We start from the raw sequence: 22,524 nt of genomic DNA, 5'->3' as shown, positions 1-22,524 counted from the left end.
CACTGGTATTGTTTTGATCAACTGGAGTTTAACTTGTGGTGAATTTTCTTCCCTCCCTGCCCAGGTAAGTCACAGGCAGCATTTAGTGTGAGCCCAGTTGTGTGCAGAGGAGTGGGAGGAAAGGAGGCATTCCCCAAGAGGAATCCCCAGAGCATCCTTTCCAGGGAAGACCTTGGTGAACACAAGTCACTTGGCATGTTTGCTGGCAGCACATTTCCAGGCTCCACCTGCCAAGGTGCCAGGCTCCTCATGTCACAGGACACCCACCATGGTTTTTGGAGCCAGCACTGGCAGGAAAGAATTTTTTGCATAGATTGGAAAGAAAGTCCCATCCTGCTCAGATCTGGTGGGTTTTTTCTCCATCTCTTGTCCAGTAACTCTGATCTTGCAGGAAGACAATCCTATGAGCACAGCTATTGCTACCAACCTTGTATGCCAGGATGGGACATGTTTCATGTGTCCCTGCAGACTTCATAGCTCAGTGGAGGAAGGTTTGGCTTTAACAGCTGTTCTCAGGGCTCAGGGGATCATCAGAGGGACCAGCCTGAGGGCTCTGGGGAGAAGGAATCAAACTAACCCAGCCACCAACCAGCCCTTCTTTTTGGCCTTTGAGTGACTGCTTCCTCTGAACACCCAGTCCCTTTTACCTGAGGGAGCCTGACCCTTTTTGTTCTTCCTTTCATTTTTGGGGACAGAGCTATTCCCCAGCCAGGGCTCCCTGAGCACTCTCCTTGGCACGGCACTCACGCTGCGCCTCCGTGTCCACAGGGGCTGTTGCTGCTGTGTTTTGCCCCCATCCCCAGATTTAGGGGAGAAATTTGAAGCCCAGGCCTGCCAGGACATGGGAAGCAGCCTTTTGCAGGGCAGGGCTCTTCCCTTTGCTTTGTGTGCCCTGGGTTCCTCATCCTGGAGGGAAGCCCAGCGAGAAAAGAGCCCGGGATGGGGGGGCTTTCTGTGCCTGGCTGTGGAGACCATCCCTTAGACCTGGTAAATCTGCTGGACTGGAGATGGGGAGGTGTGTGGGGTGCCTGGCTCCTTCTCCTCAGCTTCCCACAGGTTGTCATAGCTGAAGTCACTGTGGAAGCTCTGGAGCTCGGCGTAGTCGTGGAAGGCGGCGGAGTCGCGGTGCCGGCAGCTGGAATCTGGCAGGTCGTAGGTGCCGACATTCCCACCTGTGGGAAAACAGACCCAAGGGATCAGAGAGCTCAGCAGCAGCAGCAGCAGCCTGATGGTCACCTTCCCCTTCGCCAGCAGAAGGTAAGAACGAGGATGAGTTAAATCACAGCCCAGGTGCAAATAGATGTGGGCAAAGCGTGTGTGCCACGGGACAAGCCACAGGTCCCCACGTGTGACAGGTGAGCTGTGAGTCAGTGGAAGCCATAAAGGTGTCTCCACCAGGCAGACACGGGCACAGGGCAGGGTGACAGGCAGAGGGCAGGGTCACAGGCTCAGTCCCACCCGGGGAAGCAGGAGGGATAAAGGGCACCAGCCCTGCTTGGAACGACGCTGATGGAGACGGACACCGGCGGGGCAGGGAGGGTTCAGCCCCCCAGCACCCCCCAAGAGTCTCACCTGGTGGGTGCAATGAAGGGCCCAGATGTTCCTCTGGCAGAGAAGAGATCTGGAAAGAAAAAGAGACACAGTGATGAGGATGACACAGCACTGCAGTCCTGGGATACTGCACACCAGGGAATCAGCCCTCCGTGGTTCCCCACTCCCCAGGATGATCCCTGTCACTGAGCAAAGACCCCTGCAGTGAGACTCCAGTCAAGCTGGTTCCCCTGCACCCCGTGTGTTCCCCTGCAGCCAGTGTGGGGCTCGAGGGCTGCATTTACCATCTCACCTCCTCAAGATAAGAAGCTTCAGCCTGTGCCCGCAGCTGGAGCCGGCGGGAGGTGCCAGGGGTGCTGTAAATGGGAGCTGTGGGCACCTCTCTGCAGTGGCCACTGGGCAGGGGCTGGCAGTTCCATTTCTCCAGAGAGAGGTGCTGCTGGGGCACAGGGATTGCTGGGCACCCGTTTGCCTGAGCTGGACCCGTCTGCCTGTGGCACTGCAGGAACTAGAGCAAAGCAAAATCCAGGTTGGATACCTGCTGTGGAGAGCTGGGAGACTCTGACCTGCTGCTTCCCGCCTGCTGAACCAGCCCTGCTGTGAACACACCAAACCAAGGCTTTCTGCCCTCCTCACAAATTCTACTACACCCCAGTCCTGAAGGCCTTGGATGGGAAAGGGAGGATGGCCACAGACATAGTGGAAGTTGGCTGGGTGTGGAGGCAGTAGGATGACGCCCTATGGCAACCCAGGGGATACAGAAGGACAGGGAACAGTCAGGAAAGACCCTCTGAGGGAAGGGAGGTCGTCACCAGCATGGGGAATGCCAGCCACAGACTCAGAAACAGCCTTTTCCCAAGAGATGTGCAAAACAAGAAATGTAGCCTTCAATAGGCACTCAGTTATCGCATCTGGAATTTTTTGGGGTGGATAAAGTGGTCTCTGTGTCTGACTCATCCCTAGTTTCTGTAAACTGGAGCACATCTCAGTCTCTGCCTTTGTTTCGTGGTTTCTGGCTCTTCCTGGGATTACTGTTGTGACGCTGGCATCCAGTGATAAGACAGGGGAAACCTGTTCCCCCCTGACTCTGTCCTGGCTTGAAAAAAACCTGGGAACTATGCTGTGCCCTGCCCCACCCCGAAATGCAGGCCTGGAGTTTCCACATGCTGCTCAGGCTCAGGCAGATGGCAGGAAAAGAAATGGCCCGAGGCACAATTTCTGGAGCCAAAAGCCTGTGTGCTGAGTCAGGGCCAGCTGTAACCAGTAGCAAGCACAGGTACCTCTTCCAGGAAGCTGGAACCTGCCCCACTGGGAGCACTGGGGGAGCTGGGGGTGTAGGGATCAGCGTACAAGTGGGAGCGGGGCATGGCCAGCCTCTCCAGGGAGCTGGAAGCTGTGGAGGGCTGGCTTCCCACCGAGCTCCATCTGCTCAGCTACAAGGCAGAGTGGAAACAGGAACGTGGCACGCTGGCCTCTACTTGCAGTTCATCCCCAGGAGGGACTGGGGTGGGAAATCTCCCTGTAACTAAAATCCCAAACGCTGCTCATCCACGAGGGATGATGGGAGTGACTGTCTGTGCTAACGAGGGGAATTCCTTGATGAACACTCACAGAGGGGAGGGAAATGTGGCCTCACACACTAAACCATTGATGGACACACGCTGGAAAACCCTGGGAAGAAGAGGCTGTGTCCTGTGAGGCAATAACACTCCTACTCACCGAGCAGTGCCGGTCGTGTTGTCTCGGGAATTATTGCCCAGCATCCCATGGCTCCGAGGGACATTGCTCCACCTGCCACGTTTAACCTCACCTCCCACGGGCCATTTTCCAATGGAAATGGATTTCACACCTGCCCAAGAGCACCTGCCAGCACTCCTATCCCCGCCAGTGGCACCGCAAGGGAAAGCTGAACCACGCTCCCCATTCCCAGGCAGGAGGATCCATCCCCCCAAAATCCACCCTTCTTACACTGCTGAGGTGTGACGGGGGAGCTGGGGGGTGATGCTGTGAGCCGTGAGCCGAGTACGGCTCGTTGTACTCCGGGGACGGGATTTCGCCGCTGGGATTTTCGGGAATGAGGCTGCAGATGCTCCTCTCCGAGTCCTGGCTGGGCAGCTGCTGGATGCACAGCCCGCATTTGCCCTTGGATTTCCTGGCGCTGCCCCCTCTCCGCAGGTCCTGTGTGGGCAGCCCTGTGCTTGGCCAGTTGGCTTGTGCCAGGCACTGAAATGAGAAGGCAGACCCTGGAGCTGACTTTCCTCAGGCCAGGAACTCAGGGATCGGGATGGTCTTGCACGGAGTCCCTGCCCCGGGCACTCCTACAACCCTGGACACGCAAATGCTGCCCAGGGCCAGACCAAAATCCTGCCTAGCCCATCACCTCCACCCACCTCCAGCTCTTATTTTGGGGTCTCCTGGCCTTTGAACCACCCCGTTTGCCCTCCTGAAACCTGTCCAACAGTCAGAGTGGAGGACTGGGATGGGACTCCTCTGCAGCCTTTTCCCTTATCAGCAGAGGCTGGGCCAGGACAAACCCAGGCTCCAGGCATGGATTTGTGGCACCACACAGCAAACACTGCCCGCACCAGAGCACTCTGCTCAAAGGCAGCGTCCGTCCCCACACGCATCCCGGGCTTTGGCAGGGGCTCACTTACGTGGAGAGGCTGGGAATAGCCAGAGGAGAGGGCATCTTCGAGCAGCCTGCCCTCAGGCATCAGCAGGAAGGAGTGTCCGTCGGGCAGGGAGCCGCTGGTCTGGGACAGGTGGGTCACGGTGGTCACTCTCCCTCCGGACGCCCAGGAATTCGTGCGGCCGTCGGAGGTGAGGGACCCCCTCCCGCTGCTGGTGAACTGGATGGGGAGAAGAACATGGTGATGGAAGGACCCTCTGCATGGCCACAGGCACATCCCTCCCCAGCCCCAGCAGTGCCAGCCCAGCACAGCCCTCGGTGCCCCTTGGGTTGGGGCTGTGTCCCCACGGCCAGCAGTTGCCCGGTGGCCGTGCCTGGTGTGTGGGGTGTGCTGGTGGGTCCAGCTGAGGTGACCAGGGTGAATGAGGGGGGTGCACTGCAGGAAAGGGGTGCTCAGGCACCCTGACCCGTCCCAGCTGGAGAGCTGGCAGTGTGGGTCTCCCCTTCCTTGCAGGAATCACAGAATAACCAGAGTTGGAAGGGACCCACAAGAATCATCGAGTCCAAGACCCTTTTAATGCCCTTGTGCCCAATGCCTCACTGCACAACACTGTCACAGTCTACGTCCTGCTTCTGAAGGAATTCACTATAATATCTGCCTATAAAATGTCATAAAGGGCTTTAAATAATTGGCAGGGCTCAGCAGCTTGCTGACAGCCTTCAAGCAGGACGCCTGAAGACAAAGTCTGCTGCGTCACAGGAGTGCTCCAGAGACAGGACAGCCACCGATTCCCAGGCGACTGTTACCTGGCTGGGGTGTGGCGGCTTTGATCCTGAGAAACTCTCGGATCCGGAGAGGGAGGAGTCGGCGTTTCGAAACTGGGCCGTGTTGAGGCAGTAGAGCCACTCCTGGTAATCCTCGTAACTGCGGCAGGTCACCCGGATCGAATTGATCAGCCGGCCTGGGGAAACAGCACTGGCTGCTCTCACTGGGCTCCACTGACTCAGTGTTGCTCCCTCGATGAGCCCGTGGGAACCCTCTCGCTCCGTCCCCTCCCCACGTCCTCCTGGGGTCTGGAGGTGCTGGGACGATGGGAACGCTCTGCCTTCGGTGCTGCCCGTTTGTACCAGGCTGGGTGTAGGACAGGGGCAGTCCCAGCCTGGGTCTAAATGAGGGGGACACTGTGCACCCCTGGTGCTGTGGCCTCTTCCACCAGCAGAGCCGGGTCCTGCTGCTCATCCAGGGCACTGAGGGTCCCGGATTTCCAGGCAGTGCAGTTCACAGAGCCTGGCTCCCACACAGCTGAGAAGGGGCCACAGCAGCTCAGTAAAACCAGCAAACCAGCCCCCCAGGACCCTCCGTGGCTGCTGCCAGCACACCCCGTGGTGTGGGGACACCCACCTTCGATTAAAAAGGAGCTTTTCTCGTTCTCTTCAAAAAGCACCTGGATGGCGTTGAGTGGCAGCTCGCCCTGTTGGAGAGAGAATCAGGATTGGGACCACAGAGCTGAGCAGATCTCCCAGTCCGTACCATAGGGCACATGGGCACTGTGGGAAGGACAACGTGGCTGCCCCTGCCCACCTTGGGGCAGCAAAACTCCACTTCCACAGGGGCTTTCCCATCAGGAGAGCCAAGAGGAGCCTTGTGCAGAGTTTTGCTGGGAGCACGAGGAGGGAAGCCCATGGTGAGGACGGAGAGAGGCTGGCAGGAGCCTGGCTGCAATTCCTGTGGCTTGGGGAGAAGGGGCAGCTTGGCCCTGCTGGGATGCCTTGGGATCCCCAGTGGGGATGGGGAATCTCAGAGCCTAAATCCCCTAGGGCAGGTCTGCAGGAGACAAGAGGCACACCCAAGCTGCTGCTAAGCTGGGCAAGGATTTGGGGGCCTCTGTACCTTCACAGGTGTGGGGCACAGGCTTGTTGGAGAACTCTGTCTCCAGCAGATTGTCCCAGCTTGGTGTTTCCTGCTTCCAGTTCTCCCAACCACCAGCCTTACTGCAGGAATGAAGCCTCTGGAGCCAGCATGACTGTGTGAGACAGCTTTGTTCTCAAAGTCCCTGCTGAGATCCAAGCTTGGAAAAAACACCCCTTCCCTCCTAGTTCTGTTTCCAGCAGTTTAATGGCTGAAATTTCTGATTTCTCTGGAAAACTTCGCAGACGTGGACCCGCACGAGGTTGTAGTTGCTAACTTGGGACTTCCAGCCTTGCCCAGAGGAATGCCCACAATCCATTCCCTGCAAAGCCTTACAAAGACAGGGCTGAGCCCCGCAAATGCCAGCTGGTGAAACCTGAGCTCTTGTGTTACACGAGGCACAGTTGTGAGCTGCCACTCCTGAGGTGGGAGCGGGGCTTGCCCCGGGCAGGCACCACACGTCTGTTCCTGTCAGCTGGGAGCTAAAGCAGCCTGTCCCTGGAAGATCTGGGAGTTAGAAGACCCCGTGTGCTATTTGCCCTAAGTGCTATTATACTTTTTCATGCACATCCACCACTGTCCCCTCTGCCCTCACCCGGTGTCCCGTGGCCATCCCATGTCTGTGCCAGGGATGGGCTGCCTGTCCCAGCCCCTCTCTTGCTCTGCTGCCACATGTCCTTTAAGTGTCACCGCTGACAGCTTAATTCTCTGTGATAGGCAACGTGGCAGAAGGGCCAAGGGGGTTCGTCAGCACTGAATTCAGATCCAGAGCTCCTCTTTCTTTGGGGTAAATTTTCCTTAGAGAAATGAGGCAGGAAAGCCCTGGGAGAGCCACTGAAGCAGATTCTGCACTGGAAACATCACACAGATGAGCTCATCCCCTTATTTCTCGTCTCTCTCATGCTCTGAGCAGAGGGAAAACAAGGAACATGTGGTATTTTTGCTCCTGTTCCTATTCCTCTCACCTGGATGTCACCCTGACTCTCTCTGTGGGCACAGAGCACTGGGCAGGGGCAGCCGGTGGCAACAGCCCTGGGTGCAGCTCCTGGACAGGATGGTGAACACTGGGGCTGGGTAGTGCTCAAGGAAAAGAAGGTTCTCACCTCATTCCACTCTGCTCCATGCCCGGGAGTGGAGGAAATGCACAAAAAGCAGGAACAGAAGCCCTGTCTGTCATTTTGCCCAAGGCCCTCTCCGAAAGGTGCAATCCATCAGGATTCATTTGCCTAAGCTCAGGGGCTGCAAAACAAGGTGTCTAGCAGAAACTCCTCACCCCGCCCTCACTTCCAAGCTGTGCCAGCTGGAAAGGCTCTGGGAATGTGGCCGACGTGACAACTTTGCCGTGAGGGAATTGCGGAGCACACGGGTGTCCGTGGTTCGTGTGGCAGCTGCCTCTGCTACAGCCTGTGGGCACAGGCAGGCTCCTGTGGCATTCCTGCTGCCCCAGCAGTGATTTATGGGCTGAGCAGCTCGGGAAGGCTGACCTTGGGAGGGAAAGCTCACGCTCTGCTCCCTGACTCCTTTCCCCCCCGTTGCTGGGGTTTGACATTTCGGCTGACGCAGGCGCTGCACGGCTGCTGCTCCTCAGCTCTCCAGCACATCCCAGCAAGATTCCTGCCACCAGCACATCCCAGCAAGCCTCTTGCCACCGAGGCAGACTGCACAGGGCTTGCCCTGGTGCCTGGTGCTCCATCCTCCCTTAAACAACAGCTCCCCATCCATGGGGATGCTGAAACACCCTCTGGGTAGAGTCCCACCTCAGGAAGCACAGCAGCATCCCACAAAGAACACACCCATGGGCTGCAGAGAGCCCCTCCAGCCTTCCCTGGGCATGGTGTGAACCTGCCCCTCCAGAAGCTCCCCCCTTGCTGGTTTTCACCTCGCCCAGGGCCTTTTCCCACCAGGGGTGAGCCAGAGCCTGTGGATTTGGGTGAGCCCCATCCCGGCAGGCTCAGCCCCTGCCTTCCCCTTCCCTGTCCCACACACACACACACTTGGCAGCAGCAGCTCCTGCGGTTTGTATGAAGCTCAAGAACAAAAGGCCCGGCCTATTCCCTCACACACAAATTGTAGGGCTCAGCATCTGCTCGCAGGGAAGGGAAGTTAATTTGCAGAAGCCCTGGGAGAAGGCTCCTGTGCCCTGACATGCCTGTGGAAAATCAGGTTCCCAGTGCAGTGTCACAGGCTGGTGAATCACCTCCTGCCTGCACCCTGCTGCGCAGAGCCCCGGGACCAGAGCTCCTGCACCGTGGGAAGAGGGAACATTGCATGGACAGGGGCAGACAAAGCTGGTTTAAGGTTTCAAAAGAGATGAGCTAATCAGAGAGCCCAGCCCAGGGCCCCCTTACGCGGTGCCCCGTTCCCAGGAGCTGCAAACAGCGTGTTCCCGAAAACAAGCTCTGTCTGAGGTGTGTCACACAAGCCACCAGCTGCTGGAAAACAGCCTCCACTGCTGCACTGGGGATGAGGAGAGCTGTGACTGGTCATGTCTCTCCTATTGAGGCACAGGCATCTCCTCTCCAGAGATGCCTACACAGGTCTTCCCATGGGTAACCCTTGAACTAAAAGCATCCTGCGTGATGTGGAACCACAAGGTTGGACCCCAGTGAGTTCACGCTGGATTTCACAAGCCCTCAGTCTCTGCAGGGTTCCCCTGTCACTGGCTGCTCTCTCAGTGACTAAGAGGGATGCTGTTCCCTGGAGGAGCAGCCCAGCTCTGCCCCGCCGTGTGCCGGTGCTGCCGCACGCGGGGTCACACACAGTTCACTGCTCTTTTTGGCACATTTGTTCCAGCAGGGGAAGAAACAGGACCAGAAAGCACAGGGCTGTTAATAAGCCATCACAATGATGCCCAAGAGCACGGAATCACAGGATTGTTAAGGTTAGGGAAGCCTGCCAGGATCATCAAGTCCGGCACTGCCGTGTTCGCCACTCAACTGTGTCACCAAGTGCCACGGTGGGTGTTGGCAGCCACTCAGACTGCACAGTGCCACTGCCTGTCTGTGCTGAGGCTCCCAGCACTGCTCCCACAAGGCACACTAGACTAGAGAAGCTGGTCTTGCATCCCCTGGGACACTCAGACCTCCACATCCTCATTGTCCCTTCCACTGCCATGCCCAGACATTGCTCCACAGAGGGACAGAGCAGCAAACACTGCTCCAGCAGCAGCCTCTCCTCCCTGCCTGTGCCCTTCCCCACGAGCATCAGATGCGCTGCCTGGATGCTCCCTGCTTCCAAGTGGTCCCGTGGCACAGAGCCTGGGAAGCAAAGCCCCCTCAGGGGCTCTCTGGGGCTGTTCCATCAGGAGAGCCAGGCTCCCTGCCAGCACCACCACACCGAAACATGCCAGCCTCCCTCCTCCCAGAGATTCCTTGGCAGCCAGCTCCTTTCCCCCTGGGCTTCTGTAGGAGGGCAAGGTGTTTCTCATGGGAAGATAACTTGCAACATCCCTCTGCCTGCTCACCTGCCAGCTGGCACGGGAGCAGCGTGGAGGGAAAGCCCCTGCCAACACGAGGGAGCACAAGGGAACACAGGTGGAGGGGAGCAACAAGCCAAAGAAGAGCTGAAATAGCTGCTGTGGATGGGTTGAGAGAGCAGGGAGATGCTCCAGCACGAACTTACCTTAAAACAGAAGCCATTCTGCTCTTCAGAAACTATCACCAGTGTGGAGGCATAAAGCACCAACAGCCGGTCATTCTGCTCCTTGGAAAGCAAGGAGGGAGAGGGATGTGAACAGCCTGTGATCAGCCAGGCAGGGATTGGATGTGGAGAGCCCTTTGCTCTGTCTCTCTGACAGCAGCCTGGGGCAAGGGCTCTGGAAAGGGCCAAGCTGCTCCCCTGCATTGGGAAATTGCTTTGAAAAGGGCCAAGCTGCTCCCCTGTGCTGGGAGATTTCTGCCAGATTCCCGGGGCTTGCAGCTCTGTAATTCAGGAATGACTAAGCCCAAAGAAGCCTCTATCCAAGCTGCAGGCAGGTTGTCATCCCAGGAAATCTTTTATAGAGTAAGACCACTCAGAAGAAATTTAAAAAGCCTGTGGAGGCTGGTGAGGGAAGAGCTGGTGAAGTGACACTGGGTCAGCTGCCAGCCCTGTCCTGCAGGTCCTTGTGCACATGCCTGTGTGCCTGTGCTGTCCCCAAGCACCCCTGCGGGGCCACAGGAGCAGGAAGAAACCATTTTCCCTTCACATGGGTGTAAAATGACCCTTGGGACCTGCTGGATTGGTGGCATCAGGCGGGCAGGAGCCTGCACTGGTCACTCCACCCATCCCCTTTTCCCGAGCTGGGCTGGCAGGAGGTTGCTCCCCAGGGATGTGTCCTACCTGGAATGGCAGATGCTGAAGCTTCACTTCAGAGGCACAGAGGACACGGCCCAGGGATTCCCTCTGAGTCCCACTCCAGCCCTGGATAGGCATGTGCTGCATGCACCACCGCAGCTCCTCCTTCCCCACGGAGCTCTGCTTCCAGCCGTTCTAGGGACAGGAGCAAACTGAGCAGCAGGCAGACATGCCCTCCCCTGAGTTTATCCAGTGCATGGCCCTTCTCAGGGCACTTTTTAAGTGTGGCAGAGGCAGGAAAGAATAAATAAATCAGTGCAGGAGCCAGTTTTCCAGCTGGGACTGAATAATTGCTCCTGGTACCAAGCATCACCTGTAAATTGCCTTTCAAAGGGAGATATCTCTCTTTGACAAGTGGGGAGATGGAGACAGGGAGGGAATTAAAACACCCTGCAGAGATGGGAAGAGAAAGTCTCTTGAATCTAGTCCTGTTTTCTAGGTTCCAGCCTCCTCCTCCAGATGTTTTGTAATCTCTGGGGAATTGCACAAGCATCCAAATGCATCAGAGTTTCTCTGAGCCAGACCCAAAGCTCTGACCCTTTGGAGGTTGTGGTGGTGGCACCCACAGGTGGCAGGTCTTCCTTTCAGCACCCCCCACACCTCTTGCAAACCTTTCTTCTTTTTGCACCCTTCTGTCACAGGAAGCCACACCAAAAGCAAGCTCTGAAATGGAACCATCCCAGCTTCCCTGGTTGCTCAGCACAGGACTGTGGCTGTGAGACACTCACCTGAGGGAGGAAGGGCAAGGCAAGGCTTCCTCCATTCAGCTGGATCTGCTTCTCCAGGTGATAAAGCCACTGCTTCAGCTCTGACTCAGAGGGGCAGAACACAACAAGGGGATTGAGCCGAGGACCTGTGAGACACAGGATGAGCAGAGCAGATAAGGGCACGGGTTGCAGCATCCATGTTGCACTCTGCACATCACACCATCAGACCATTGCTCTGTTCCAGTCCTTCCCACCACTCTTTTAGCACATTCTCTCACATCAGGCTGCCGGGAGTGCTCCAGCACCTTCTCACACACGTCAGGCTCTGATCACCAGGCACTTCCCAACCCCAAACCAGGCCAAGAACAAAACTCAAAGACAGCACGAAAGCCTGAACTCAACACACGTTCCAGCTTTGAAAACCCCCAGGAGTTTGTGAAAAGCACCTGTGTGGGCAGGGATTGTCACAACTCATCAGAAAGTTCCGTGCTATCTCCTGCTTTCACTTTGGCACTCAATATGTAGAACACTGGTAGCTTTCTGACACAGTTTATTTATTGCTCCACCAAACATAATCTGTGCCAGACAATCTGCAGCTGACCTCAGACTTCTCTTGAAGGGAGGAACAGCCCTGCATCTTGTTGATTTTGACGTTTCCAGCCTCCTTCATTTAATAGCACGAGCAAAACAGTCTCACACACCCCTCTGCTACTCACTGCAGACATGACCCAGTGACGGTAATAACCATTTCTGGCAGGATGCAGAATGTATGTTATGATTAATAATTTACCAGCAATCTCATATTAAACCCTGCTTGGTGCAAGCTCAGTAGGATCTGGCTCTGTGGGACTTGGAAGTATTGAGATAAGCCCGTGCACGGGATAAACATGGTACTTTGCCCCTCTTTAGTACCCTAATTCCTGCACTATTTATAAACAATGGTTAATTAAGACTTTGAAACGCTTCTGCCTTTCAGGAAATGCTCTGAAACCAATGTGCATAAACAAAGCAGAGGTGTGGAAGCTGGGGCAGAGACTCCCTGAGTGACTCTAAATCCATTGCAGTAATTTAGTGCCAAGCATTTCCTGGGCATCCAAGTGTCTGTGGACTGCCGTGGCTCTGGAGTTCTCCTGCCTCCCCTTCCCTTGGTTTCCCTGTCTTTGCAAGGAAGATACAGTGATTCCCTGCTTTATGGAGTAGCCAGGAGGGTGTGATGGTGTTAGTGCTCTCTAGGTATTCTGGCAGCTCTGGATACTTCCCATGGCATCCAGGCCCTTACACAAACAGCAGGAGTTGTGCTGGTAGGGAAGAGAAACTGAGGAAAGGCCCTGCTGGCCAAGCCTGAAGCCTGGGACACGCCTGAAGCTGGAGCAGGAGCTGTGGGAGGCTTTGAGCAGAGTCTGAGGGGCTGCTGCTAATTCAGCTCCTGCCCTTGCCCTCGGCCCCAGGGGCACGTTTGTGGCAGGGCCACGACCCAGCCACGCTGAGCAACCCCTGCCAGCCCTCGTGCTCTTTTCTTCTGCCTTCTCCTTCCTCCTTCCTTGTGAATGCTTCCAGAGGAGCTCTGGAAGCAAGAAACCCCCTTCCCAGAGCAGGAGCCGTTTATTCCCATGCAAATCTCCCAGACTGGAGACACTAAAAGGCTGCAACGTCTGCAGGGGAGGCAGAGGTAACTCGAGGTGCTCAGTAACTCCACCAGCACCACAGGCTGGGCAAGGGATGGACCATAAAGCCCAGGTGACAGCCAGACACCGTCCACCAAGGACACCCTGGATGCTGCCAGGCTTCCTTCTCCACTCCACCTCCACGCTTCCAGTGATCCTGCAACAACTTCCAGTAAGCTGAACTACCCCTGGCAGTGCAGTTATGGGGAACTAGGGATGCCACAGGATTTCACAAGAGAATGGATGCGTGTCTGTTGTGTCTCAGAGTCATGAGACGAAGAGATTTCCACCCTGACCCTGTGTGGGGACATGGGAAGGCTCCTACCCCCTCCATGCCTTGATTCCTCCCCTTCCAGCAGGACAATAAAACCGTTCCACTGATCTCCCAGCAGTCCTAAACATCGCTGCCTCCCTGGTTTCTTCCTGTCACTACTTCCCAACGTGCACAGCACTCTGTCTGAAAGGCTTTGGCTTGTTCTTCCCCCCAAGCAGGACAGGAACCCAACAAAGCTTGAGGCAATTTTCCACCCAGTCACGCTCCTGCCTGTTTTCATACAAGCAGAACAAGTCCCCCACCCCAGAGCAGATGCCCCTGGGAGAAGTTTTCCTTCATTTTAAAGACTTCCAAAAAGGGTTGGAGAGCCCTGCCTGGTACAGTGCAGCACAACCACAGCTCAGCAGCCCTTAAAATTGGAGGGTCGTTTGTACCACCTCCTTTTTTATCATTTATGCCTGTAATTCAGCAGTGACTAAGCCCAAAGAAGCCTCTATCCAAGCTGCAGACAGGCTGTCATCCCAGGAGATCTTTTACAAAGCAAGAGCACTCAGAGAAAAGTTTAAAGCGCTTGTGGAGGCTGGTGAGGGAAGAGCTGGTGAGGTGACACTGGGTCCTGGCAGCACCAAACTGGTGTTACTGTGGAGGCAACTCACCTCTGGGCACTGAACTGTGCCCTTCAGTGCCCTGCCTGCTTGGAGTCACCCCCTGCCCTTGGGGTTTATATGGAGAGCTGGGAGAAGGAGTTTTATTCCATTTTTTTTCATTCACATAACTGGACAGAGGTGGGAACTGTCACCATGAGTGCTCAGTATTAACCAGCTGGAACACAGGACCATCCATCCTCTGCCCTCCCTGTGCCAGCCCCGGGCATCACTGCCCAGGTGTTTAAGAGCAGGAAGACTTGGAGAGAAAGATGTGAATTCTGGGAGGAAGGAAGAGTTTCATCTCCCTGCAGCCTCTTTCCACAACATGATTGTTCCCTGGGATGGGGTCAGGGTGGGACAGAGAGCAGAAACAGCCTGATTCACACACCCTCTGCCCTCTGTGCAAAGCAAACACGGAGGCACCCACCTGCAATGAGGAAAGCGTGGCAATCTTGCTGCCCAGGGCCCTTCCCAGCCTCAATCTCACAGACATTCAGCTCCTTCAGAGGCAGCAGTTCCTGCAGAGGGAGAGCACACCGTTATTTTGGGGGCAGCTCTGCCATCGATGCCCCTTTGCCGTGGGAGGTTGGGAGCCCAGACTCCCAGTGTGCTGTGGCTCAGTGTTAGACTGGAAAACGTGGCTCTGAGGGGAGACATTTGGGGTCTGGATCCAGCACACTCCCCAGAGGAAGCAGGTCCAGCAGCTCCCTGGGGCCAGTGCTGCAGCAATCCTCTGCCACACAGGCAGGAACTCTTCCTTTATATTCTTTATATTCCAAATCTTTCAGCTTTAAGAGAAACCTCAGCATGACAACGGTGGTTTAACACAAGAAACACAGAAGATGGAGTTGACCATAAAGCAAAACTGAGCTGTCTGGTTCCTAGGCTCTGGATCTTCAGATTCCCACTATAGCAGAGCACAGGAACAGGTGGCAAGTTTGTACTCCCCGTTTTGGGCTCTCTAAACAAGCTCCATAAAAGATGCTAATGGCTGCTAATGTCTTGGGGCCAGTACTGGAACATTAATTCCCTTTTAATTCCCCTCGAATTAATAAACTAAGGAGCTGTTTATAAAGCAGTCAGGAGATTTTGTAATATCGTTTGTCTCCTGACATGCGAATTTTCAGTTGAAGGCTGGTTGGTGGGTGACTCGAGAGATTGCATTGATGTATTGCATCAACATAAAGTCACCTGCAAGACAATGAATCATTTCTAAAAGGAACTAATTTTTATAACCATCTCCGAAACAGCCATGCTCAGTTTTAATTGCTCACTCCTGTGGAGGGACAGCACATCCAGGGCTTCTTGTTTCACAGTTGTGACTTCCTTATTGTTTGTAATTCACCAGCATCATCAAGTTAAAAGATTGATGAGCAGTTTGCCAGGAGAGCTCCCCAGTGCTGCCCTCAGTTTTTTATTTCCACCTTCTCCCACGGATTAATTAATGTTGGAGAAGTCCTCTAAGATTATCAGCAGATGAAAAAACTCCCCCTTGGTCCAGAGGGCAGGGCCAAGACCACCACGGGCACCAAGGCCAGTGGGATTTTGGGCTGTAGGAGCCCCTGTAGGTCCCTGCCAAAGCTCAGCTCGCTGTGCTTGGTGCTGAACACCTCCCACCCCTGGCCCTGCCTGCCAGCCCTGCACAAGCCCCTCTAACACCTCTGTGGGGTCCTTTATCTCTGCCCACAGGCAAGGCCAAGGACTCAGGTGAAACTGAGGTCATCTGAGTGCAGGCCCTGGGGAAAAAAATGCCCTCCTTTCCCAGGATCTTGGCATGCACGGGAAGGGACTTGGTGACATCTCTTAGAGGAGGCCAGGGGAGCCCCAGAAGCAGAGCCCCCTGTCCCAGCCCATCTGCCCAGAGCCACCCAAGTGCCCAGTGCTTGCCCTGGCACGACCAGGCGATGCCCTACCTGGTGGGTGAGTCCATTGGAGCCCACGGACTGGAAGTACAGGTAGGACTGGAACAGCTCCAAGAAGCAGTCGTTGACCTCCTGCAGGAGAGACACGTCCTGGGGGTTATCTCAGGACACCTTCCCTCTCCCGACTTCCCTCTCATCCCAGGCTGATCCGTGCCCAGGAAAGCTCATCCCAGGGCCACCATCGCGTTTCCACCATGGATCTGCTGCCAGCCCAGCAGTGGAGCCTGGAAGCACATCCCAGCTGCCCACAGGGAGGGGAGCAGGTGCACGAGCTGATACCTGTGCACCACATGACAGCACATCCCGGGGCCACGCAGTAGCCCAAGGGAGCCTCCCTGAGTCACATTTCCCAGAATTACACTTCCCTTCCCAGTTCTGCAGGGTCATACCCGGGGAGAGAAAACGCCCACAAACAGGTGCCTCAGTTTTACCTGGCAGTGCTGGAACCTTAACTTGACCTTGGAGTAATAGATGATTTTTCCCAGGTTCCTGACAGTCGTTTTCCTTCGTCCCTTCTTGAACAGGCTGGGGAACCTCTGGTCCAAGTTTTCTTTCTGGTTTTCCGGGTTTGGGATAATCTGTACCAAGGACACAGGGAAATCAAATCAGAGGAATGGGGAGGTGATGTCTGGAAGAGACATTCCCAGAACATCTTCCCAAAAGGGATTCCTTGGAAAGGTGCCCTGGGCAGGTGCCCAGGATGGGCTGTTTGTTGTTGGGTCTCCATGCCAGCATGGAGCTGGGGTTCAGTTACTGCTGGGAGGAGATGCTGACCTAAAGGTGAGGTTTCTGCATTGGGAAGGAGGGGGGGCAGAGGCACATCCTACTTTTAGGGTATCCCAACTCCACAGACAAACCTCTTACCATCCTAATCAAATCCACTGGAACAAGGACCCATTGAGGCTAAGCAAACACAGTGTGTGCCTTCCACTGGGGGTAGTGGGAAGGTTTTCTTTGCTCTAGTTCCACCTGGATTCCTTGGCTCTCCCATCTGGTCAGATCCCTGGATTTCTCTAGGTGGAGTCAGTTATTTTGGGTGCCAGACAATTTTGGGGCAGAGCCCCGCAGCCATAAAAGCAGCTGCAAGGCACTGAGTGGTGAAGCTGCTCAGTGCCAGTGCAAAAAAGCTACAGGAAGCCAGAAAGCACTTCAGGAGAGCCAGGACTGAGGAGAGGAGACAGCACTCAGGGCTGGAGGCTTCCCTGATTCCCTGGTTATAGGGGAATTCTTCCTTCTGTGCAGTAGCACAACCCCACACCCCTATGGCACAGCACTGCTGTCACACTGCCTGGATACTGCATGAATCCCAGGGGTGGAAAGCTCTTCCTGCAGCTTTTCTGGGAATAACACTTTTATTTCTGGGGGCTGGTTGATTTCCTTGGGGAGAAGGGAAGGATTGTTTCCCAGCCATGGATTCCCACAGAGGCTGGGATACACACTAGCCTGGGAGTCTTAAATATCAGCTTGGTCAGACGCTCCACAGACTCCAGGTATGCATTCCCCAGCAAAAGGGAAAGGTAGGTGGGAGAGGGAAGGTTTGGAGTGGTTTTATGTGGCTGCCCTGGGCTCGAACTGAGCATTTCCAGGGATGAGCAGGGCGAGGGCTCAGCGGGATCACTCAGCCCATCACCCCGAGGCTGCCGGCACGTCCCCGGCGTGTGCCCGCTCCCGGCTCCCTGTGCCAAGGAGACAGCTGCGTGTGCCCGTGATGGATGAGGAAGCAGCACAGCTCACCAGATCTGTCTGGCTGGGGACTCTGTGACTCACCCCTCTGGCACGAGGTTAACCCCCCTTTCCCAGCCTTCCCCAGGGATAGCGCTCTGAGGGGGGCTGGTGAACCAGGGACAGGAGCCTGAAGCTCTCGGGGCCCTTTCACCTGCAAAGCTTGGGCCTCACTGAATTTAGGTTACTCTTTTTAGGGCACCAGTTAACCCTTTCTCTGCTCAGAGCCTCCCTCCAGCTTTCCCAGGCATGGAACAGAACCCAGGGAACCCGCTGGCTGCCCGTTAAAAGTCTCACTGAGGCAGCTCAGAGTAGGAAAAGGTCATATTTGTGCCACAAGCCACTGTCAGAGCAAAAAGCAGCTGGGGCAGCAATAACAAAACACCGCTGGGATAAGGGCAGCCACCAGAAACAGGGAGTGGGGAGAGGATGAAGTAATGAAATTATGGAAACAGAGATAAGGAACGACACCGGCTACCAGCTGCCTGGGCAATACTGCTGCCTGGAACGTGCCAGCCAAACTTCCTGGGAATAAATAAGGCACCAAGGAGCAAAAGCAACCTGGGAGCTGGGAATCCAGCAGCATTGTTGGCAAAGAGCTCGGCCAACCTGCCAGCTTCCACAGGGATCCTCCCGCAGTCGGGAGGGAGAGGGAGAGTTTCCATGACCGCTGTTCATGTGGCAAGAAACAAGCTCAGTGGAATATTCCCTCTCCCAAACAAGGATCCAGCAACCCCAGCTTGCAAGGGTTTGCAGTGAGACTTAGGAGACAGGTGGATTTAGTGGTTAAACATGGGAGCAAGTCCAAGACCATGGACATCCCTGAAATTTGCTGCTGCCCTTCCAGCTGCAGGCTGCCACGACACAGGCACCACCCAAAACCACGGGGATGCCTCAGTGTGCAGCCAAAACAAAAGGGATTTATTCTTCCTCTGGAATGCTCTCCAGTCAGCTGCTCGCTCCCCTGGCTGGGCTGTGCTGGGGACCAGCACCCTCCTCCCCCAGCCCCATCCTGACCAGCCCCATTCCCGTTAGCTCAGCGGTCCCACTGGGTTCCAGGCAGTGCAGATCCTTGGAAACTTGGTTTCTCCCAGGGCTTGGTCTCTGGCAGTGCAAGTGCCCTGACATGTTCTTTCCCCCCCCAGTCTCAGATGCCTCATCCTACAGGTAGAACAAGTTACTAATTAACCTGCAGACCCCAGTGACTCCCAACTGAATCACCAGCCCAGGCAGCAGGAAGAGCTCAGCCTTGCAAGGCTGGTGCCCCGGGGCTCTGAAAGCTGCTGTTTAATGATAAAAGAAGCAAATGAGAAGCACAGCTCTTCTGGCACATCCTCCCCCCTCGCCTTCGCGGAGGCTCCACAGGAGCTGGAAGTGGCTGGGAAGTGTGGGAAACAGGGCAGAGGGTGGTGGGAGCAAAAGGCACTGGCTGTGTGTGCCAGGTCCAGAAGGGGCTGGTTTTCAGGGATGTCACCTGCCCCAGTCCCAAGCTGCCTGGCATGGCCAGAGGTTTGGTGATCCCATCTCCTCTGAGATTGCATCAGAGCCCTGTGCTGACGGCTGCTCTCTGACCTGGCCCCACGGCACCTGGTTCTCCTCAAAATACGGGAGTGGGAAAGGGTCTAAGCCAAGGCTTTCTCTCCAGGCCACACAAGAAGCTTGTGGCTGAGCAGGGAGTTTGCATCCCAGCTGCCCCAGGCGAGGGTAACTGCTAAACAACTGCTCCACCCACCCTCCTTCCTTCCCTGGAGAGATCCCACACTCGTGTTCCCGAATGAATAAGTTCTCGGTGACCTTTGTTGTGTCCTCTTGCAGGATTTCTTTTCCGGGATCTGCTAACATGACAGCTCATCCTGCTGAGCATCCAGGATCCATCTGGGCCCTGGGCTCTGCTGCCTGACCCTTCTGGATGCTGATTCCCACAGGGAGCTGTGCCATCTCTGAAATTCCCTCTGCCTGGCATTGAGTCTCTGCCTCAGTTTCCCCGTCCCCACATCCACGCAGCCTATTTGCCATGCAGTGGGAGAGATGCCTGCCCAGCACAGCCCAAAGGGTTCCCAAACTCCGTCCACATCCCTGTCCCCCACAAAGGGACCGAGAAAACACACCAGGGTTCATCCCTTCACCTCTGCTTTCCCTGAGCAGTGCTGGGAAATGGGCCATATGGCCACAAGGCTGGTACGTGCCTGGGGCAGACCTGCCCTTCCTGATTGCCTTCCCAGGGCTCCTTGCTAAGACACTGCCGGCTCCGTCTCATTCCGGCGTGGGAATGAATCATCTCACCTTTGAATGCTCGCTCCGATTTTCCCTTCCCTCACAGGCAACCCAGAAAGAGCAGAAGTGGGGGGTGAGATATCCCTGCTTGGCTCCCAGCACGACCCTCCCATCCCATCACACCTTTTTGCTGGTGGCAGGTCCCCCCCACACCTTCCTGGGGACCCTGGAGCAGGAAATTCTGACGCTGTGTGAGCACAGGACTCATCCTTCCCTGGGCTCCATCCCTTTGAGACAGACCTGCTGCTGCCCCTGGATCCAGACCCATCGTCCTTCTTAAGTGCTGTCTTTGGGCTGGGTGGGAATAGACTCTTGGAGCAGCGGGGAGGGGGTTTGGGTGTGTTTGTACTTGCCTTTGCTGGAATATACTGCAGGATTTTGTCCGTGGTCGTGTCTCTCTCCTGCCCTCCTTCTAGACCAAAAAAGCTGGGCAGTTTTTTCTTGCCATTTTGTCTATAAAAGGGAGGGGGAAAAAAAAAAACCACAAATCAAAACACACATGGAAACACAGATCCAGGCTGATGCACAGAGAATTCTGCCCAGAAATAAGGAAGCCAGCAAACTGAGCAAGCAATTTGTCATGGGCTTTCTAATCATCCCAGCCCAGCAAAGGGACTGATAAACAGCCTGGGAGAATTGAAATGGGGGTTGTGCTGCACTTGTTGCTGTTTCTTTGCTTTTCCACAGGTCTTTGCAGAACCAAATGATCGATTTGGCTCATCCGTGTCTCCGAATCAGCAGAGGGACCAGATGTTCCATTGCAAAACACGAAGACCAAATCCAGCCCTGACAGCTATTCCAGAACCCCCCCTGGAGCAGAGATGCACATGCACAGATACACCAACAGACATTCACAAGGAGGTTTTGTTTCTGCCTCTGTGGTTTTCCTCTCTCTTTCCTTCCACTCCCAGCCAGGGCCCCGGTTCTCCTTTGCCTGCACACACCATTAACACGTTACTGGTGCTGCTGAGCAGCACTGGGATTGCTTTGCTGGGACTTCCCAGCCCTTGCTGGGAATCTCAGATTGCAGCATTTATTTGGGCAGAAACCAGGCTTATCTCCACGGAGAGCCCTGAGCGTGGGAAGCCGGGAGCCAGCAGGGACAGGGGGTGCTCTGGGGCTTGGCTGCTCCACCACAGGTGGGATGTCAGCCCTCCAGGGTCCAAATTCCCCCAAGTGACTCCCTCTTTTTTATCCCACAGGAGCTCCACAGGCTCCTACAGGTTTAATCCTAATTTATGGCAGCACAGGGGACCAAGGGGACAGTTTAGTGTCTCCTCTTGATTAGAAACCCCTCAGCTTGCAGAGTTTAGGGGGTCTGTCTCACAGCCCAGCACAGACACAGGGTAGACAGGGCTGGCAGGTTCACAGGGAATCACTCTGGTTCCCAACAGAGCTCTTTTCCAGCCCAGAGTCCTCGGGATGGGGAGGGATCTGCTCTGTGCATGTGTAGGTACTGGCAGATGGTGCTGATGGGAGCACAGGCAGTGGAAAAGAAAGCAGGGAAGCTTGCTGTGCATTCCCTGGAAAGCTCTATTTTGGGACAGCCGCCCATCGCTGTGGTACCTGAGCGCTGCCCTGGCCAGCTCAGCACCCAAATCCCCAAAGGGTTTCACAGACATTTTCTGTTATTCCCCCGTCAGGTTTACAAACACAGGTCAAATCACGTGTCAGAGTGCTGGGATTTGGGATTTTTCTCTCTAAGGGACAAGAGTGTGCGAGTTACTTTTCCCCAACAAGCACCGCGACTCCGGGAGTTGTGAAGAAAGAAAACCACCAGTGAAAACAAGGAGTATCGGGTGTTCTGCACCTTGCCCTGCCAGTCCCACAGAGAGGAGTTCAACCATCAAAACAAAATTAAATAAACCCTGTTTCTCCTGGGGGGGGGGTGTGTTTCCCCTGGGGAGCTGGGATTCCCTGCTGGCAGAGGACTCCATCCCAGGCAGTCAGGGCGAGCTGATCCCGCCTGGGCGCTGCCCAGCACCCCACAAAACCACGGGACGCCGAGCATGAAACGTGAAATATGAAATAACCGCCGGGTTCCCCGAGCGGGGGCTCGGCCGCCAGCCCGGATCCGCACGGTGCATCCCACAGGAGAACACCAGCCCCGCTGGAAAACCATCCCGAAATAAAAAAGCTGGGGTACTCACGCTTTCTTCAGCGAAGGCTTCCTTCGGAAGGAGCTCCTGAAGCCCCCAGGTGCCTGCGGGACACACGCGATGTTCCCCATGCCGGGAAGCGCCTGGAAGCGCCCGGAGCCGTGGGGAGCTGGAGGTCTGTGTGTGGGATCGTTTCACGCCGGCGTTCCCTCCCTTCCCTTCCCTTCCCTTCCGCCCGCTGTGACTCGAGTGGGTGTGGGCTGAGCCAGGCTCAGCTCCCGGCCGGGGCTCCCACTCCTGCTCCCGCCCCGCTCGCTGGCTGGGAGGGGCGAGCCAGGTACATGTTCCCTGTGACGAGGAATTAACCACGGAATTATAAACCCAGCGGTGCAGGGCATGAACGTTCCTTACTGTCCAACAGCACCGAGCTGGAGCCACTAACAAACCCATCCGGAGCGTTTTCCCGAGTGGAATTCGATCACCGTTCAGCCCGGACGGGGGAAAATAAGATAATACTGGTGGTTATTGTTTAAGCATTAACAAAAATCTTTTAAGGTTGTTGCTCAAGGGTTCAAAAGGCTGCGCTCGGAATGGGCGTTCGTTGAAAAGAAACAGCCGGATTAAAGGTGTAAAAGTAAATAAACTGTGTGAAAATATAGGAAATAAGCAGGGGAAATCTAATTGAAATCTAAGGATTATGGAGAATTGATAGAGGAAGCAAAGAGCAAAAGGAGATGCATGACCAGCAAAGCTAAAGGTGTATTTGTGGAAGAAATGCTTTAAAAGGAGGA

At 55.4% G+C, this 22,524-nt stretch overlaps 1 protein-coding gene across 1 annotated transcript; it reads right to left on the bottom strand.

The window, feature by feature from the left end:
• Positions 1-628: 628 nt before the first annotated feature.
• PLEKHN1 (pleckstrin homology domain containing N1) lies at positions 629-21,864 on the bottom strand. Its single transcript, XM_017825687.1, has 16 exons — positions 21,785-21,864; positions 19,988-20,087; positions 16,070-16,216; positions 15,630-15,710; positions 14,144-14,234; positions 11,153-11,277; positions 10,410-10,559; positions 9,711-9,791; positions 5,583-5,652; positions 4,988-5,142; positions 4,206-4,400; positions 3,520-3,774; positions 2,832-2,984; positions 1,844-2,059; positions 1,573-1,621; positions 629-1,172 (listed from the first exon to the last, which is right to left on the bottom strand). Exons 1-16 carry the CDS (start codon positions 21,862-21,864, stop codon positions 979-981), a joined length of 2,142 nt encoding a protein of 713 aa, XP_017681176.1. The 3' UTR covers positions 629-978.
• Positions 21,865-22,524: the final 660 nt, after the last annotated feature.

The sequence above is a fragment of the Lepidothrix coronata genome, unplaced genomic scaffold (assembly GCF_001604755.1).
Source record: "Lepidothrix coronata isolate B3197 unplaced genomic scaffold, Lepidothrix_coronata-1.0 Scaffold122, whole genome shotgun sequence".
In the NCBI taxonomy this organism is placed as follows: domain Eukaryota; kingdom Metazoa; phylum Chordata; class Aves; order Passeriformes; family Pipridae; genus Lepidothrix; species Lepidothrix coronata.
The sequence above is the reverse complement of the archived record's forward strand: the minus strand, read 5'-3'. Positions and strand labels throughout refer to the sequence as shown.